The sequence below is a fragment of the Salvia hispanica genome, chromosome 4 (assembly GCF_029641045.1).
Source record: "Salvia hispanica isolate PSC_SH4W2 chromosome 4, Shi_PSC_v1, whole genome shotgun sequence".
NCBI classification, from domain to species: domain Eukaryota; kingdom Viridiplantae; phylum Streptophyta; class Magnoliopsida; order Lamiales; family Lamiaceae; genus Salvia; species Salvia hispanica.
Genome location: NC_142695.1, coordinates 17940705 through 17961854, shown reverse-complemented (window position 1 = coordinate 17961854; position 21150 = coordinate 17940705). Strand labels below are relative to the sequence as shown.

Genomic DNA, 21150 nt, shown 5'->3' with positions numbered 1-21150 from the left:
GATAGTGATTCTAAATAAATGTTACATTAATAAAGAAAGTATTGGTAGTATAATTGTGCTGCATGTACGTGTACACTTTTTAAAAGTGCCACTAATCTCTTGAAACGTGTCAATCAGAGAAAAATATGTAGCATGCATGGTTGTTATTTATCTAAATTATTTTTTAGTACATGAAAGAAAATAATAAAGAATATGGTTTCATATTTTATCGGATGTCGAAGGTGGAGAATTAGAATAAGGGAACAAAAGGGAGTGTGTCGAAGGTGGAGAATTAGAATAAGGGAACAAAAGGGAGTGTAACAAACTGATGTCCGAGTCAGTATTGCGAAGAAAAGGATCGTATAGCATAAGATGGAATCGGGGGTTAGACTAAAATACCTATCATCATCATGTGTGTATAAATCACACTTTTAATTTTACATATTTTACGTGATTGATTGTTATGTGTTAAATTGAAGGGTATATATGAATTATATGATGTGAGCTTGAAATGGTTATGTGTTATTTGATATTAATGGTGTACTATGATGCATTTGGCATATGGAATGCTAACGACTAATGATGGTGTACTATGAAGTGAATATGTGATTTGTGCAATGAATATGTTTATCTATAGTATTGGAGTTAATTGATGGAATATATGGATATGTAATTGATGCAATGGATATGTATGATGTATCATATTGGAATCATTTGAATCATGAGATTAAAGAGGATATGAGACAATCTTGCCCAGGGTTCTACGGGTCATATTAAATGATAAAGGACCTACGAGTCAAAGAAAATGTGCAAAGAGGGGCCTTCGTGGAAAGATCAAAATGCAAAGAGGGGCCTTCGTGGAAAGGTCAAATAAATAAAAAGGACCTTCGGGTCGTATACAATGGAAATCCCGGGCAGATACCAGGCTTGATTTGTCACAAAATAATAAACTGAACAGAGTGGCATATGCATATGTATATGGAATTATTTTTAATATTTGGTGATTATTGTTATATATATTGATTAAAGAATATGTTTGATATTTGTGTGTGAAATTAAAGGTAAGGTTTATATACACTGAGTTGTGGCTCATATAAACCACCAATATTTTTCAGGAATAAGATATCAATGATGTGTGGGTTGATGTGAGTTACAGTTAGTATAAGGGTCGGCGGCTGACGCGTTTTGGAAACCTTCTCCTCCTCATCATTTTTGCATGTAGATAAATATATAGTAGTATATAGAGTGGTGAGAGAGTCCCACTACAATTTAGAATGTTTGAAATATGTACTTGATAAATAGTGGTTTTTGAAATTATATAATATGTGCGCTTTATATACTCGAAATGTGGTTATTTGTTTTAAATATTTGAATTTATTTATAGTAAGTGCATACGTCATAAGGGTTGATGTGTGACAAACCCTATTTTTCCAAATGGAGTGCTACTCGTAAAATGCCATGTGTGTTGCTTTGAACGAAAAGAAGGGCTTGAATCCATTTGCGAATGACGGAGCCAAAACGGTGAATCATAAGGCTTTGTTGACATAGGAAGCTAACAAACTGCACAGAGAATCGACAGAACTCTTTCCCGACGTCTTGGCTAGCCTTCCCATGACCATTGTTTCATTCGAGGGTCCGGCCTCCAACATTCCTACAACCCATTTGGCCCGTAGAAAACGCAAGGTTTCTACATTGTATGACTCGTTGTCAAACGACTTTCCATGGGCCTTCTTCTGAAAGAATAGTGCGGGTGAAGAGCATGTTCTATGCAAGTATTGTGTCTCGTTTGCAGTGAAGAGTGCAAAAAGCAGCTTTGCTAATCAAGACGACGCTACTTTTACACACCAATCCCTGGCCCATCATGGGGACACTACTGGCCATTAAAAAGTTGTGCAAAAAGCACTAGGTATACACATTTAACTTTTGTTTTATCCTCTAAAATATCCCTTGAATCAAGTATAGCAACTATATCTTTATAGGGATGTATTCATATCATTACACTAAATATTTGTAAAACAGAAAAAAAATCTCCATCCTTGGATCTATTGATCTGATGACTATGATTAAAACTAATGACTTACATTATTGTATCGTTTTCGTATATTAAAGGGTAAAATGGTAAAACACAATTGTACATGACTTCGCTACATGATGTAGTTTTATTTGTACATCATGTTCTATCAGTACATGATGTTAATGTATGAAAATGATATTTTAATGTACGAGTCTCACACATTATTGTGCGTAGATGACTGAATAATGTACACATTATCACGATTATATCGTACATTACTGTCCAACTCATGCTTTTGTGGATGGAAGCTATACTATATAGCATACATTATTATGGGTATATCGTACATCACTTATCCATTAATGTAGCATCGTATTAATTCCCATAGGGCCAAAAGTTAACCCCATTCACCAAGGGTTTAGTAGTCCATGAGGCTAGGGTGTAGTACCATCGTATTAACATAACGTTCACTAATCGAAGGAAGTTAGATCCAGTCCCCTAGGGTTAACTTATCCATATGGCTAGGGTATAGTACCCACACGATTACCCTAGTGAACGTTGTGTTACTGACTCGGTACTACACCCTAGCCTCATGGATTGCTAAACCCTTAGGGAATGGATATAATTTTCTCCATTCATTCAAAAAATTATAATTTACATTACGTAGAAGAGACATATACATTAAAACAAATTAATGTTACATTAATGACAAATTAATGTATACATTAAGTTAATGTACTAATCCATATAAATGATGTAACAGTAATATACCAAAATTGTCCTTTAATACGAAAATGACATAATAATGTACGGCGATGCTTTTATCATAGCCATTAGATTAATAGATCCAAGGGCTGATATTAGTGTTATGTTTAGGACTAAGGGGTTGTAAGAACCTTAACACACCCTATCTTTATATATATACTAATCCCAACTATATATATTCTCTTGTACATCAAGCAATGTTGTTGTCGTGAGGAATCAAATCGACAACGGGCCAACATTTGTCGATTCATCAGGACAGAACCGCCTATACAATGATATGGCTGTCAACAATGAGCCAGCATTTGTCGGTGGATCAGCAAGTGAAGCGCAATATTTGGAGCAAGATTGTGAAACTGTTGATGAGGAGGCCTTGGCCGAGGCACTAGGAAGGGAGGCGGATGGAGTGTGTGATGATGACTTGTGGTCGATGATCGACGAATATATGGAGCAAACTAATCAGGAAGATCATGGCAATGAGCTAGTTGGAGGTGGTAATGTGAATGAAGCTTCTTCATCTGATCCTCCTGCTTCTTCCCCACCATCAAAGCCATGAAGAGTTGTTGTCTTTTCTTATAAATGATGATGATTAATTGGTACAAACTAAAACTGATTCCAAGTTTGATTCTATCGGTTTAAATTCAATCTTGTTTCCAGTTTGAAGATCCTTTGTTTTCTGTTTTTTGCCTTTATTTTCTCATTTTTTTTGGAAATAAATATTTGAATAATCATTCATATAATAATCTAATAGATAAAACTATTTTTACCAAAAAGTAGTTTTTGTCAATTTAATTCACTATGGTTTTTACATGAAGATTTCCTCATTGAAAACTGTCATAAAGAAAACAAACAAATGTGACAAGTGATAGGATTAAATCAATACCAAGTAGTACCAACTTTTCTGCAATTCTGAGTAGGAAAGCAGTCTTGGACTTCTCCATAGCTTGCTCATCCATAGGCCAATTTCAGAACCTTCCAACTATAATGAAATCAAAGTTAATATGAAAATATGATGCATAAGAAACTTGGGCATAAATTAACTTTTCTTGCCTGAATCATAACTTCTAACGGCCGTACACACGTTGCAGTATGCTTTTCCAGCTTTATTCTAGCACTTTCCTTATTTGCTAAGGGATGTGGAACAGGGGAAAGAGACTGACGTCAACCTAAATGCTTTATTTGAGGAATAGTTGAATGTTCTCAAAGAAACAGATATGGAATAAGTTAGGAGGAGAAGAGGAGGGAGAGAGATCAGATGATATATTTTCGGAACAACAAATCTAGAATAAAATGTTACTTGTCCCTCGTTAAACCTATTGGCCTACAATCATATAGGAGTAAAATATGCATGAGAATATCATTTTTTTTTTATCATCAGTACAACCTTTGATTCCTTAATTGGATCATATTACCAAATTCAAAAAGCCCTCAAATGACAAAAGATGTTGTAGTTTTTGGAAAGTTGGATTTAAAAAAGGGATAAACCAAGCTCAAGACATATTGATTCTTAAAAACACACACACACACAGTACACATTGTCCATATCAATAATTGCACTCTCAAGAATCAAGATGGGATCAACAACTCTAACAGCTCTAAGGAAAAGTGATGTAGGCGGAATCAATCTTTGAGAAAAGTGATGTAGGCGGGAACAATCTTTGAAACGATAATCACTATCTTCAATAAACAATTACAAATTGATGCACATTTTAAGAACGTAACTACCATACGCTATAATAAATATTTTGTGTTCTATGTCTATAATCAAGGACAACAAAGTCGAACTCACATCACGCTAAAAAATCACACAAAATTGGCAAAGAAAGTGCATTAGTATTATCTAAACTCGAATTCAACTTGATGAGGCAACTGTGATTGAAGTTGTTGCATATGGACCATATGAGTTTGTCCCTTTGTCTCACTCATATTTTTAGTACAAGTATTTATCTCTTGATATGCATTGCAACAAACTGAAATATAGGTCATCAGTTTGATGATATCGGTCGCACACGATCCTTAAAACTTGAACATTCTAAGACATTGGTGTGGGCATCCATAAATATGTGATGGTCCATAGTCATATCCACATTTGTTTGGGCATCTTTCATGATCTTCATATATATAAAAGTGCATATGTCCATATATAAAATAAATCATAAAATATTATTTGATGACACTTTGAAATTACACTAGTAATATGCCAACCTTGAACGTGAATATCTTAAGACGAGGACATGCCTATATTAGTAGATGTTATCGGCACAAGACAATGGTGCACATGATGACACGAAACTACAACGTACAACTCCTTTAGATTAGGCATATAACGGAGCCCTTCCCTTATAAGAATCTGCCAAATTAAGAACAACCAGTAATGCTACATAATGCTAAAATGCATTACACAAATGATGCTATGTTGCATAACATTTCCCTAGCTAATTATTATATGTAAATAAGTAAAAGAGTAAAATTCAAAAACATTATGATATTTGGCTAATTTAGTTAAAAAATCATCCCCAATGATTTCTCATTTGAGATAATTTGAGAACAAATTTAAATTTCATAAATGCTGGGTTTTAAAATGGAAGGATAGACTAAAATTTCACAAAACTTAATGATTTTTTCATGCAATGTCTAACCTTATGTTTTGAGAATGGGATAAACAACAAGGTAAAATTTAGAATTCATTTAGGTTAAAACGTTTGCATTCATCTTCTCCTTCAACCTCTTATGTCTACCTCCATCATTCTCAGGCACACTTCCATCTTCTCTTGTCATTGTCTACTGCACTTTCCTTGTCCTACGCTGACGCCATCGACTCCATCGGCTGGTTTACCTCCATCTACATGTAGGAATTTGAAATAAAAATCAACTACAAACCTATACTGCAAATTTAAGAAAAAATAAATAGAAGGCTTAATCTCACTGGAAAACGTGTTTTCGATTGCCCTTCGAGATGCTCTTAGCCATTGGAAATAATCACTTATCACGGCTTTTCGTCAGTTGCCTCCATCTACATGCAAGAATTTGAAATAAAAATCAACTGTAGACCAATATTGCAATTTAAAAAAATATTTACAGATGAAGACTTTAGCTCACCGGAAAATACATTTTTGGCCTTTTCTAAATCGCTGGAAACTTGAAACTTATTAATCGTTGCCAATCGCCACCATATCTTATTATCTCATTCCCCCTACCCATATACTCTATCCCTGTAGGCACCACACGTATACCAAGCACAAATAGAATGTCATAATGGTATTGGTATTTATAGAAAATGTTGTAGCTTTTGGCATTCTTCATTTTTCTTTGGTCAATATCATTTTGTTCTAAATTAAATTAATGATTCATTATTTTTTTAACCTCTCAAATTATGATACTCATATAACCGCAAAATTTAAAAGTGCATAATACAAAACCGTTTTAACCAATTATGCAAAAACCTTTTGACTAATAAACCAATTATGCATAGCAATTTATTGTTGGTAACTGTCAATTTAGTGGAAGCCGTTATATATGTATATCCAGGAATATGATCAAATAAAAACTCTAAATATTGTACAAACTCAAAATTATAATCTGGACCATTGAAAAATGTCAACAGATCACAAAAGAAACATCAACAGAAAAATGTCAACAGAATTTCAACGGCAGTCATATTGAAACAGTGTTGAAGCTATATTGAGAAGTTTTGAGTTTGTACAATATATAAATTTGCATTTTATCACTATCATGTATATCCATAATGTTTATAATTCAGTTTACCAGAGCTACGTCTCAATTTCAATTTTCATTATTATTGGTTGGATTTGGAGGGGATATTTCTATAAATCTACAAATTAATTGGTAACCGTTACGAAAGCAAAATAGTGGGAAGATTTTGTAATGTATTATAACTATTATATTTAATCCAAAACTTGTAAATATTTAAATTTATACTCAGTGTTCATAAATATTTAAATTAAGACCAAAACTCGCCGTACATTTTAGATTCGAATAATCCATCGGTTATTGCCTGAGTATTTTAAGTTAACACAATCAACATATTCAAATTTCCAAACCAAACATTATGCAGTCTATGTCATATATAAATATAAATACTATCACATATCAACGTGCGTTAATCAAAACTAATTAATCCCACGAGTGGATAAGATAAAAGAAACTTAATAACTTAATCTAACCGGACCAAAATTCTGCCCTTTTCACCTTTGATATGCTCTCAAGCACACTGGATGGAGACACGTGTCCAGCCACTTTTACCATCTTGCTCTCTAGGTCAATGCTGAATGACGTCACACCTTCAATATTTCGACAAACAACTTATTGGAGTATATTCGTTAACTATTTTAAATTCATACAATCAAGATAACCCTAGTTTTATAAGATAAATTTGAAAGAGGAAATCAATACTAAATTAGTAAGTAGTACTCCTTCGGTCCCAACTTAAGAGTCATGTTTTGCCATTTTCATTCGTCCCAACATAATAGTTATATTTCACTTTTATCATAAATGGTAAGTAATCTCCACATTCCACTAATTTATTTCACTTATATTTTATTATAAAAGTGATATATATAAGTAGGACCAATATTACACTAACTTATTGAACTCACTTTTCTTTACATTTCTTAAAACCCATGCCCTAACTAATTAAGACTTTTAGCTGGAACGAAGGGAATATTAGTTTTATGTGTTATTGACGTACCTATATTATTTTGTAGAACGATATATTCAATCACATTTTTTTATTTAAAAAATGAGTAGTAATAGATATTTTCTTATTTTATTAAAAAAATGAAAACAATAAAACATTAGTAATAAAAACTGCCAATCAAACCCACTCACCTATCTCATGAATTTCTTTTACTCCCTCCGTCCCTGAAAATTTGTCATCTATTTCCTTTTTCGTCCGTCCCTAAAACTGTTACCTTTCACTTTTATTATTTTTGGTAGTGGACCATATATTCCACTAACTCATTCTCACTCACATTTTGTTATAAAACTAATATATAAATATAGGACTCATGTACCACCAACTTTTTCAACCCACTTTCTATTACATGTTTTAAAACCAGTGCCGGATCAAATAGTGATAAATTATGGGGGACGGAGGAAGTACTATTTTCTATCGTTCTACTTGTATCAAGTTCCAGGTCAGCTCAGATTCATATCAAATATATACATTTAGGTTTAGAACAGCCCACTTAATAATTTGGTTGAGTTGGGTTACACTAAGTTTGAGTTTTGAAAATATTTTTATATAGGTTGATATTAGGAAAAAAAAAAAAAACAAATTGACTTTTGTAACACAATCATTAAGTGCTTAGTCAAAGTAAGCTTTATGGTTGATGGGATAAATTTCATTTTTTAAAGAAAATGGTTTACTAGAGCTAATTATTCAATTGGAATTCTGTGGGCGAGTCAGACCTAAAGTGGGCTTCTATTGGGCCTATGGGCTTACAAATAAGCCTAATTGGTGTATGCTATAAGTAATGAGTCCACTTAAGTTCGTTTCATTTCGTTATGGGCTGGTCGTGGCCGGTAGAGCCGACTCAGTTGACAAGTCTATCTATCACATAATCTCTCTCTTTCTAGTCACTTTCGGCCAACCCCTTTTTAAATTGGGTTATGGTGGGTCCCTGGTTGGTCCGACACCAGACTTGGACCTAAGCTCGAGGTCATCCTAGATTTAATAAATAGCCCAATTAAAGCTCGCTACAACATATGAGCTATCCCAAGATTGCTTCATTTCTCTAGTGGGTTAGTCTTAGGCCATCCGACCTATTTGACAAGTTTATGCATAACCATAATCTCGCTCTTTCTCATCGCTTTCGGCCACCCCCTTCTTCACCTACCTCTCACTGGTTCTAGCCAAACTCCTTATTTTCCGGCATGCACTCACCGCTTCTTAATTTGTTTTTCTCACCAAAATTTCCCTAGCTCATTATAATTTTTTTAATCACCCACCTATTTCCTTGGCATATGCCGCTAGGAGTGGACACATAATTTTGTTGTTAGGAGCTAAAATTCAATTCAAAATTTTGGAAAAATAATTATCCCATGTTTTATTGTGGTAATAAGGGCTTTTGGACAACTATTAGCACAAAATACCAAAAATTCTACACAATTATATACATAAAAATATAAAAATTTAATTAAGTAGGGGCTTAAGCCCATTATTAACACCATGTACTTCTGCCATTTATGCAGCAACGAAAGTCGCTACATATGAATATTGTTTGATTACGCGGCTTAAATTGACTTGAGAAAATGAATTGGTTCAAGATTATCTCAGATAACTTTGTTACTCATAATTAAGGTAAAACCAAAACTTAAAAATAAGCTTACGTAATAGTATTAATATGAATTAAATATCAGGCTGGATCTAATCTACTCAACCAAATAACATTTAAATCCTAGTAAGTAAATTAACCAACTGAACACCCCAAATAGTTGTTATCTGAATCCCGTGAATAGTTAGTTACTAAAAATGAATATAAACTGAATACACCACCAACTTTTGAATGCATTGCTGTATTATTTTCAGAAAATTTTGTGCTGGCGCTCATCATACACTTTACTACACTCTGCACTCATAATCACATTTTACCTAATAACTAAATCGGTCAGCAATTTTAAAAAAATACCACTTGTTGTTAGAACGTAATAAGTTATTTTTCATCCCAAATTTTAATAGTAATATAAGGATGTTTAAAATTTTAAACCTAACATTTTCAATGTGTAATAACTTAAAACACAATTATGTTAACAAAATGGTGAGAGAGAGAGGTATGAATCGTATGATACTACCTTGCATTTTGGATAGATGTTTGTGGAGTTTAGCAGCACAACCTTGGCAGTGAATGGAGACTCTCAGGACAACCACCTGTCCTAAAATTAAAAATTAAAACAACTATGTGGTATAGTATATAGTATGTAATAAGTTATGATTAAAAAGAAGAACCTGAAAAAGATGATGAGATATTGGCGGTTGTTTGATGTTTTTGGCGTGGTGATGATGATGGCGATGGCGATGGTGATGGCGATGCTCCCCTAACCTAACGTACTTGTTCATTCTCTCCGGCGCCGCCACTGAGCGCTGCTCATGGCTCAAGCACACAGCTGTTGACTGGCAAATCAGACCCTTCATTCTCTGAGTACTCTCTCCTCCTCTGGGCTTTGGATGATAATGTTGCAGATAAAAAGAAAGGCGAGGCGGTTGGAATTCAATATTCCAGCTTTATTAATTACGAATTGGTGGAAGTGGTCTTCAATATTGTGCAGATATAGAGTTTATACTTGATATACTAGTGTATTGCCCATCAGTTTCTGATGGACTATAGTAAATGGGAGATTTGTCTCATGCTTTATTAACCTATTTAAAGCACAGCGTGGAGTTTTGGGCCAGCGAGGACAGAGCAGTGGCGTTGCAGGCCCATGGACCGCTGATCAGGTCCACAGAGCGGTCAGGCCGCGCGGCCCTGTCCACACACCGTCGTAAAATTTTGATATATATTTTTTAATTTTCTATCTTTTATTTTCTTATTTTTTAATTCCATGTTAAATATGTTATACTACTCCTTATTTACATGTTATACTGTTACTCCATCCGTCCACGAAAAATAGACAAGTTTTGTCATTTTGGTCCGTCTATGAAAAATAAAAATAGATAAAGTTCTAAAAGGAAAATTTTCAACCAATACTAACCCTACATATCATTCTAAATGTAGACCTCACAATCAACTAACACTCATTCCACTACCTTTTTCCTCCATCTCTTATACTTTTTCCTATCTCTCTTATTTTACCAATTATACATTAAAATTCGTATCATTCACAATCTTGTCTATTTCTTGTGGACAGAGGGAGTACTTATTTAGACGGATTAGTCGTACTTTTAAGAGGATCACCAAAATAGTGATGTAAAATAAGGAGATATCAGTTCCATACTAATTACTTTACTTAATTTTGTGTTCGTTCTTTTGCATTTATTATTATTTCCGTCTAGCAATATGTGTTTTATTTTGACTCATAGAATTTTAAGAAATGTGAAGGAATATATGCAAAAGCTAAAACTAGCTGAATATAGATTCCAATTTTATGGAATATTAATTTTATAAAAAATGAAGTATGAACTTTATTGATTAAATAAAAAAGTAAATGTGGTATTGTAAGGGTGGAAAGATCAAAATGAAAAAAATAAAACTCGGACTTAGAGAATATTATGCATTAGCAACTTATATGTGTGACATAAATTGTTTTTGAGAGCGACGATGGAAAAGTTTATATAAATAGGGCATGGCGTATTTTCCATGGAAATGCTTTGTTTTAAGTTTTAACAATAAGCAAGATCAAATCAATGGATCAAATTTATACATAAAGTTAAATAATAATCTATAGCATAATTTATTCCTTATATAGAGTGCAGTGTGCATGCGTGCTGGCTTAATTATAGTATATCTAGCTAGTGCTGAGATTAATTAATGAGACATTGAATATGGTGATTCAACCCGCGAAGTAGGCCGACGAACATAATGTAAATCAATGTGGCTACTATACAAATGATGCAGAATTAAATGAACGCTGTTGAAGAGTAATGGAATGTCTTTCTTCAATTAAATACGTACTAGCAATTATTTCTTTGGATAGACATATAGCCGCTTTATTAAATATAAATATTTTCTCCATGACTTTAGTGCTCATACACTAAATAATTTCTTTTACCAATTAAATATTAAAATCGTATGATACTACACTTAGATCTATTTTCAGTGGCCGATATTTCTTAATCTTGAAATGCATGCCAAACAAGGAGTATTTCGAAACATAAAAAAATTAATTTGGTGGGACATATTAGTTTCATTAAACCATAGTTATTGATGTGAATCCGGGTGTCCTAGAGAATAATCGAAGAACCGGATTTGAGGACAAATCCTTTCACAAAGAAGGAGAGGATGATGTGAATCCGGATATTCACAATCATAAGATGCAACGATATCGAGGGCCATGGGTTGATTGGGGTCCGAAAAGAAGGTGGAGATATGACAAGGAGCCAAGCCGGATGCGGAGGTCTGCTCAAATCAGAATTTGCCTATTAAGATGGTGTCCAAATTCTCTTCTAAGACCACCATTGTCTTCATCGTCAAAATAGCTTCGTGTGAGTACCTTACACGCCTCAATCGGAGCACGGACGAGAAAGTTATGGTCGTTTTACAAAAGCCGCGCAGTCCAACAAGCAAAACGCCCGACCACAGAGAATTTGCCCGGCCTGGAGAAGAAAAACGCCGGACCCGGGCGTTTTGTGCGATTTTCGAATTTTGCTCATTTTTCCTCTTTTGTTTTGCACTTTTAACCTCTAGTATAATTACCTATGTCTAGGGTTTTTGTCATTAGCTTTTGAATATTTGTAAGAGACAATTTCTCCATATTTGAGAGCTCACCTTCTTCATCTTTTGAAGACTTATCAAATTCCTTCGGGTTGCATTCGATCTTTTGTCGGGCTAAGGTTGATTGTAAAGGTATGCTTGCTAGTTCTTGTGTTGCTAGTTTGTGGAGCCATTAGGTGTTTGTACGTGAAAGTGCCTTTGGAATTCTTTCTTGTTCTTCACCTAAATCATAACACTAATCCATCCTCTATCCTTTTATCTATTTTTCTTGTTCCATTTCTTGGTTTATCTTGTTTATTTGTTGGGTTTATTTACAAGAACAAGTCCGGGGCAAGTTCATAAGTCTTCGATCCATAAGATTCACATTAGTTATTTACTGTATACTCCTAATATTAACCATAGTTGTTTACAGTGGTCGATATGCTCTCTTTCTCAGGCGTCAGTTGCTAGCTCTACAATCAGTTAATTTGCCTGTCTAATTTGCTGAAGAGCTTTAAGAATTAGGGTTTAAAATATGGCTACATTCGGCGCTTCAACTACTAATGTCAATCCTAATCGTTCAGCTGAGGTAATCTAGTGGCTTCTTCCTCAATTCCCCTTTTCAAATATTTTGAGCAATTTCCACGAAATTATTCTCTGCACAAAAATGAAGCGCGTTTTGGTGTTTTACCTTTTTTTTTTTGAATTTTCTGAAAGGTGGCGTCACCTCCAAGCGATTCAGTTTCGAGCCTGTGTTTTAGTTCCAAGGCCAATCACTTGATCGCTACGTCGTGGGATAATCAGGTATGGCCTTGTTCCTCGTTTTGGTCTGTTTAAGTGTGTTATTTTGTGCGTGGGCTGCTTAATGAATCGACACGGTCCCCTGTTAAGTGACATTTGTTGTGATATTATTATTTCGTCCTATGTCAATGATGCAGAAATCGTGCCATTATCAGGTTTTGTCATGTTAGTTTGTTGTAATTGAAGCTGAATGCGTCAAGACTACTACATTAGATACCTGCAGGTGGTAGTTTGTTGACAAATTGTTAGCATTTTTAACTGCAGCTAACGAGTTTCTTCTTCGTGTGAACCTCTTTCGTTGTGATTGTTCACGATGGTGCCTTTTTAAATCAGACTTACGGCAGAGCTTATGAAACATATTGTTGTGATTTAATTTTCTCCTTCATTTTGGACAAGCAAGTCGGTTCATTATATGCCTATACTTACTTAGGTACGATGTTGGGAGGTGATGATACAAGGAACCAATATCACCACTGTTCCTAAGGCTTCGATATCACATGATCAACCGGTATATATCATCTAATTTTTTATAATGTACTATGCTTGGTGTGATCTTATCCTCGTTATTTACTTTGTAATTTTGGCAGGTCTTGTGCTCAGCTTGGAAGGATGATGGAACAACTGTATTTTCTGGTGGCTGTGACAAACAAGTCAAGATGTGGCCATTATTATCTGGTGGACAACCTGTAACTGTAGCCATGCATGATGCTCCTATTAAAGAGCTTGCTTGGATCCCAGAAATGAGTCTCCTAGTCACAGGAAGCTGGGATAAGACACTTAGGTAGTTCATTGGTGTCTTCATAGTTTGTATGTAAGCTAGAAACATTTAAGTTTCTCTTACAAATGGATGTGCATGCTAGTTTATATGGATCTCTAAACCATTAAATGGCATGTCAGTACATACTGTTCTAATCATAAGATATGCTATCTTACATGTTTGAAGATGTTCCCTCCAATCTCCATGCATGTTTGGTGCTAAGGATAAATCTTGAAGTAAGACCAGATTTGCAGCAAACAGGATGCATTCATTGTATTTGATAAGATGCAACTAATTATCAGGTATTGGGATCTGAGACAGCAGAATCCAACTTGGGTGCAGCAGCTCCCTGAGCGGTGCTATGCGCTTACTGTTAAACATCCTCTTATGGTTGTTGGCACTGCAGATAGAAATCTTGTAGTTTTCAACCTGCAGAACCCTCAGGTGTACTTCTAAACTATGTTACTTTCACTTTTTTTCTGCTTTGTGAGATGAAGGTTTAACTCACTCTATTGCTATCTGTTATAAAAATTGTAAAAATTATCAAATCTAAATTAGTAAATTTACATCTGCTTTTAGATTTTGTTTTATTTCTGGACAGACTCAGTTTTTCTATTAATGATGAGATGCTTATTAAATTTGAATGGCTTCGTATTATCCACATAATTTCTGGTTTCCTATTCTAGCAAGGGTTAAATAAACTTCTATATGACCATGCAACTAGAAAAGTTTTGTGATCATATAAAAAATGAAGCTCTAAGGTGTGTCAATTGGTATTATTCAACACCATCACTCTCTCTCTCTCCCTTCTTCTTCCTCTTGTTATACTTACTTTAATCAGCTATTCATCAAGATGGTTTTATAGATTATAAAACACTTTATGGGTAAACCATTACCCCCTTTTTCCTGCGCTTTAGCACCTATCATTCATTTAGAATTGATAAGATTTTCTATGAAATTTATGAGGCAACGAATTCTGCATATATGAACTGTTCTTTGGATATGGCAGACAGAGTTCAAGAGAGTCGTGTCACCATTGAAGTACCAGACTAGGTGTTTAGCTGCATTCCCAGATCAGCAAGGCTTCTTAGTAAGTTTCCATATTCTGAAACTTGTTATGAAAATAATTAGTACTCCCTCCGTTCCATAGTAATGGAGGCGTTTCTTTTCGGCACGGAGATTAAGAAAAATTATGTTAGGTGAGTTAAATAAAGTGAGAATAAAGTGGAAAATGAAAAAGGTAGAGGGATGAAGAGAGAAAAAAGTAAGAGAGTAAAGTAGGTGTGGAAAAATGTGTTGACTTTTACTAAAAAGGGAAATGACTCTATTACTATGGAACGTACTAAAATGGCAAAATGACTCTATTACTATGGAACGGAGGGAGTACTACTATTTACCTAAGTATCTATTTACTAGCTCTCATACAGCTAGCTCAGGTTGGACTTGCCAACATACCACCTATTACGTAACAATAACTTTGATTTTTAACCCCTCTGCTGGGGCTTGTGTTCCATTTTATGTAATTATTGGTCGACAGCATCCAGCTCTCTTAGAGATTGAATGAAACCATCTCCAACAAATTTTAATAATGAACTCAGTAATATTTCCATCTGCACTTATTCGGATCTCTCCTCTAGTCCTCTTTCATCTAATCATAGGAGTATGGAATGGTTGACGGAAATTACTTTGTGTTCCAATGTGTTTGATAACACTATTATGCGCCGTCTGGAAATATTTTTATGAGAAACTCATATGTAGTTGCTTGTCTCGTACGGATTCGCCTTGAAGCTTGTCTCTTCTCATCTGTTGTATCCAGGGTGCTTTGATACCTCTCCTGTTCTTTCTGTCCCCTGCTTGTTCTTCATCTATCTCACCTTTGTTAAAAATCAAGAACTGCACATGAAGTGTCTGTTTTGCTTGTGAAAGTTGGCAACAAAGGAGGAGTGTATATTCTTATTGGCTGGATGGAGCAGTTGTAATACTTGGGTGGAACCTAAACTTCCATGATTCTGTTCTCTGCCGGAGGAATTAATGTGTAAAAGACGATGATAAAAAATATGACAAATCAATCTCCTTATAGACATTTTATTTCTAAAATGTACTATACATAGTAATATTTTCCAAATATTTGCCAAGGGCTTCCATGATTCTGGTTCACATCCAGGAACAATGGTCTAAAATACATGAAGGAGAACAATGCCTTTTAGTTATTTTGTTTCTTAAAAAAATGCTTTGGATTATATATGCAATTCTTGACATTATATATTGCCTAGACTTGGACCAGATCAATCTTTTCTAGTTTTGCTCATGGATTTTTCACTTCTCATCATTTCTCTGAAGTGTTCTCAACATTTATTAATGAAGTTCTCTAAATATTAGTACATAAGCTGTGCATTATATTGATGTGGAAGAAGTAAAACAACTGATATTTTGGCTAAAGTTATACTCCCTCCGTTCCTTATTAATAGAGGCGCTTCTTTTCGACACGAAGATTAAGAATGATGTGTTAAGTGGATACTGGATAGTGAATAAAGTAACAGAGATAAAGAGAGAAAAAAGTAAGAGCGAATGTTACTTTTTGCCAAAAATAGAAATGACTCAATATCATGGAACTTCTCACAACAGAAAAATGACTCAATTAACATGGAATGGAGGGAGTATGTTATTGCAAAACCTGCCTTTGGTGCATGTACGTTAAGTTCAATGGAAGGATCCATCCTGCGATTGGCATTTTGATCTCCACACGTCTGACCTTCAGTTTCACTTAGCCAAATTGATTTCTGTTGCAGGTTGGTTCCATTGAAGGAAGAGTTGGGGTACACCACCTTGATGATGCACAATCAAGTAAAAATTTTACTTTTAAATGTCACAGAGATGGCAATGACATTTACTCTGTCAACTCACTGAATTTTCATCCCGTAAGCTATTGTACTTAGATGTCCATTGAACTTGATGTTATTCCATTCCCCTCTCTATTGTCTTCTTTTGCTTCTTCATGTCTGACAATTGCATGAATTAAGTATTTCTAGTTGGACTACTGATGACACTTTTTTTTTTCTGATTATATATTTCACCTATGTCACCACCTGTTAACTTATATCAGTAAAATAAAACCATATTGGGACGTTTCATCAGCCATTTCCTGCAGTATATTGTGTGAGGCAGATAGCAGACATGCATCTTGTATCTTGTTTGATCATTCAAACAGTCATCAAAATGATGCAAAAAAGATTTATTCGCAACAAGAACTGTTATTTTTCATTTTTGCATTCATCCCAAGTAATTTTTGTCTTGGTGTCATTGGCTAAGTAACTAATGCTGCCTCTTGAGGGCACTGGAATCATGCAATCTGCAATTGGGTCTAGTTTAATTGGAATTTTGAGGCCCATTGACTCATCACTTGAAGATTTGGGTTGCATTAATTAGTGGCAATTGGCTATAAATGTTTTTGAATTTGTCTATAGACACTTGAGTTATGACAACCAAATATTTGAAGCTTTGCATGACCTCACTATTTTGGCCGATTTTTAAATGTTGTCAATTTCACCGCATGTAAGCAATTTATTTTGCTATATAATGTAGAAGTATAATTATGATGGGTATGATTGGATAAAGGTTGTGTGTTATAGAACAAAATCTCTTAATTTTGAACATATTAGTAAATGTCCAAAAATGCAACCATATGCTAGAAATGGTTGATTTTATCAACCTCCAATGAATTGGCTAAAACATTAAATTTGTGTAAACTCTTGAATTTGTTTGCTGTTAGGCTCTCTATAATGTCATAGTTAGAAGGTAGGTTGTTCTGATGTCTCTCTGTTCTAGAAGTTATATTTTTAAATGGTTCTACTTTTTGCCACTCCATAGGTACACCAGACATTTGCCACTGCTGGATCTGATGGTGCCTTTAACTTTTGGGACAAAGATAGCAAACAGAGGCTTAAGGTATTGCAGATTTCTGCTCAACTTATCATTTTGCCTGCATATTATAATTAAGGATCCATCTGAATACCATTAATTATTTTGTTAACTATTTAGGCTATGCTGAGGTGCAGTCAGCCAATACCTTGTAGCACATTCAACCACGATGGGTCGATATATGCATACTCGGTACACTTTTGCTGCCTTTTCAGTTACATTTTGAGTTTATCCATGAATATACTTGCATTGATAAGAAGAAGAGCACTCTGTGGGATCTCTTATCGATTTCTGTACCTCAATGAGTTGATTAACAATGAACATAGAATAGATAACTACCCCTCTCATAATAAAAACTTATTACACTTGGTTCTGTATATCTAACTTGGTACTCCCTCTGTCCGCGAATAGGAGTTCCGTTTTTCCATTTAGTCCGTCCGCGAATAGGAGTCCTGGTTCACTTTTACCATAAATGGTAATAGGTTCCCACCTTCCACTAACTCATTCCACTCACATTTTATTTAAAACTAATATATACAAGTGGGACCCCCTATTCCACTAACTTTTTTCCGCCCACTTTTCTCAACATTTCTTAAAACCCGTGCCGTCCATAAATGGGACTCCTAATGGTGGACGGAGGGAGTAACATTCATTACACAAATCTTTCTTGTGAATTTTTTTCAAAAACTCTAAGCAGAAATTACAAAGAAAAATTATTTATGACCATTTTTCTCATGGGTACCTAGGTAGTGTTCTGTTTTTTTTATGTTTATATAGTTGAAGGGTAACCTTAATGAAATTTATTACTCAAAAGAAGTAATGGATTATCAAATTCAAATTCCATTGCTATTTCCTGGTTGAGACAGTTTTTTTAGATATTCAAATTGAGCACTTAGTCTAAAGTCACTAGACTCAGCTTTAGTTTATCCAGTAACAATTTAAGCGCCCTTCTCTGATCTAAGTATCTTTTTCTTCTCGTTTACTCTTTATCTTAAATCTCAGATATTTCCAATCTTCTCCCTCTTAATGCTTTTCTACTCTCTGAAATGAAGGTTTGTTACGACTGGAGCAAAGGTGCTGAAAATCACAATCCGTCAACAGCAAAAACCCATATCTACCTACATCAGCCCCAGGTGCAGTTTCATAATTTCAAAATTATTTTGGTTTCTGTTTTCTCTCATCTCATGAGTTTAGTGCTTGTAAAATGAACGTTCTATCCTTCGTCGCAGGAGGCTGAGGTCAAGGGCAAACCACGGGCTGGAACAAGCGGTCGGAAGTGAAGTTTCTTCCTATTCTAGAGGAAGAGGAATGGCAAAATCTGTACATGACCATTTCGCTACGAGATTTCTCTTCAAATACTCAAGTCACAATTGTTGTATCGAAGTCATCTACATTATGCTGAACTATTTTGTCATTCATTCTGATAATGTTGGTTTTAGCATGTTTTTTGTCTCTACGTACCAGACTAGCCCCAAACAGCCTACAAAATCTTGAAAAATAGGGAAATCTTTTTAGATCTGAAATTACTTCTCCGTCTATCATTACAAACAACTCTACCAGTATTGGTTTTAGTCGATGTCTCTTTTTATATTACCATATGTATATAAGGTTGTGAATAATCTACTGCTTTATTTATTTATTCCTTATTTCAGGATAGTTTTTATCGATTTTTATTTATTTATTTATTTATTCATTGATATATCGAACCAGTTAATCATTGCAAGCTTTAGTAATTCGACAATTGAATCGATGCTAATATCGATCCAATATCTAGTAACATGTTCACATTCATGCTACTTGTAGAGTCTTCTTATACTGTCATTATGCTACTAGTCATGTAAGGTTTACACGAGGTTCATACTCAGCAAAAATAGACATCATCCAAAATTTTTGGGCTGTGTTCATACATCAACACTTTATTACTGCTTCTATTATTACAAATAGCAGGCACGAGTTCCTCTACAATTACAAATAGTAGGCACGCAGAGATAAACGCAAAATAGTCCCAAGGTTTGACACTCACTACATCTTAAGCACTTACTCTCTTTGTCCTTTAAAGCAAAACCTTTTGATCTCTCTCATTAGTTCTTGGCTTGCTTCAAATGAGAAGCTCAACTCTTTTATTTATAATGAATCAAAATTCTGAAAATAAGGTTGTACGTTAAATTTGATTTTGTTTCTACAAATTAAAGACTCTTTCTCAAGTTGATCAATTTAGATTATTCTTCTCTAAATTGAACTCTTCAATTAAGTGGTTAGACTTGTTTTTTATCACATATTGGTTGAATGAAGTACTATGTTATATCTATATTCCGCTATTTTGGTATTTTGACCATTCTGTTGGGATCTTGAAGAAATTAGGCTCGAAATTGGTACAATACACAAAATGCAAAAGTTGGGGTCCAAATTGAGATGAAGCCAACCAGTGACCCGCTAAGTTTGCTAGCAACCCGATGGGAGTGCTCATGAAGAAATTAAGAAAGTCAACGACCCGATGACTTGACAAAGGTGTCAACCTTGCGACCCACTGGAAGGAAGCCGATGATCACCCAACAACCCGCTGACTTTGCACTGTAGCCAAAGCGAGCTGCTAGGATATGTCTGAGACCAGAGTGCCCAGCAACCCGCTGGAGTGTTAGGCTGTGCATAAACCCTAGATTTCTTTTCTTTTCAAGCCCAATCTCTTCCTCTCTATCTAACTTATCGCATTTGTATACATAGCGCTTTTCAATATGTAACTTATGATATCGAACTTCATTAATTGTGTACACAAACATTTAATACTCCCTCCGTCCCATAATAGATGTCATGTCCCACAAAAAATGTCACATTTCCTCTTTTGAAAAAAGTTCCTTCTCACACATCAATTATAAAATTATATTTTTTCTCACCACTTAACACAAAATAATATCTCCTAAAATTTCGTGCCATGGGTGTGTGACATCTACTATGGGACGGAGGGAGTACCAGATTTATTATTGTATCCGTTTTGTTATAAGATCAATAATTAGTAGGTATTCGGCTAATCTTTAAAGCATTCTTTGCATAACTCGAACCAACGACACTGTAAGAAAGCCTCGTACTTTAATTTAACAACTAATCCCACAAAGGTTTATAGAAAATAACAAGACATCATTTGGATAATACTACGACAACAAACTCGCGAAATAGTGCGGAATTAGCAACGGATAAAAATCCGACACTATTAGTAGCGGAATCAGTAACGGAACGTGCGTTGCGAACTTTAGTAAGGGAATTAGTAGCGGAAATTCATTAATCTTTGGCGACATAATAGCGCACTATATATAGTGTCGAGATTAGTAACGGCTGTTGTCAGCCACTATTTAGCAACACCCAAATCCGCTGCTATTAATTATTTATTTATTTTAAATATTCAAAATTATAATAATAAATACTTTTAGCAACGGATCATGTCAGCTACTAAATAGTAGCAGCAAAAATCCGCTACAATTCTTATTATTAACATAAAAAAAAATCTGAAAAACAATATTAACAGGGAGCCCATCCGCTACCAATCCGTTGCTAGGGTT

General features: G+C 34.7%; 2 protein-coding genes across 2 annotated transcripts; one reads left to right on the top strand and one right to left on the bottom strand.

Annotated features, from left to right (window-relative positions):
• Positions 1–6807: 6807 nt before the first annotated feature.
• LOC125197485 (copper transport protein ATX1-like) lies at positions 6808–10084 on the bottom strand. Its single transcript, XM_048096236.2, has 3 exons — positions 9723–10084; positions 9569–9644; positions 6808–7056 (listed from the first exon to the last, which is right to left on the bottom strand). The coding sequence occupies exons 1-3, from the start codon at positions 9906–9908 to the stop codon at positions 6935–6937; spliced, it is 384 nt and encodes a 127-aa protein (XP_047952193.1). The 5' UTR covers positions 9909–10084; the 3' UTR covers positions 6808–6934.
• A 2443-nt stretch (positions 10085–12527) lies between these two features.
• LOC125191812 (protein RAE1-like) lies at positions 12528–19255 on the top strand. Its single transcript, XM_048089231.2, has 11 exons — positions 12528–12712; positions 12841–12927; positions 13355–13432; positions 13512–13705; positions 13984–14125; positions 14691–14771; positions 16471–16599; positions 17549–17626; positions 17720–17791; positions 18652–18732; positions 18829–19255. The coding sequence occupies exons 1-11, from the start codon at positions 12659–12661 to the stop codon at positions 18877–18879; spliced, it is 1047 nt and encodes a 348-aa protein (XP_047945188.1). The 5' UTR covers positions 12528–12658; the 3' UTR covers positions 18880–19255.
• Positions 19256–21150: the final 1895 nt, after the last annotated feature.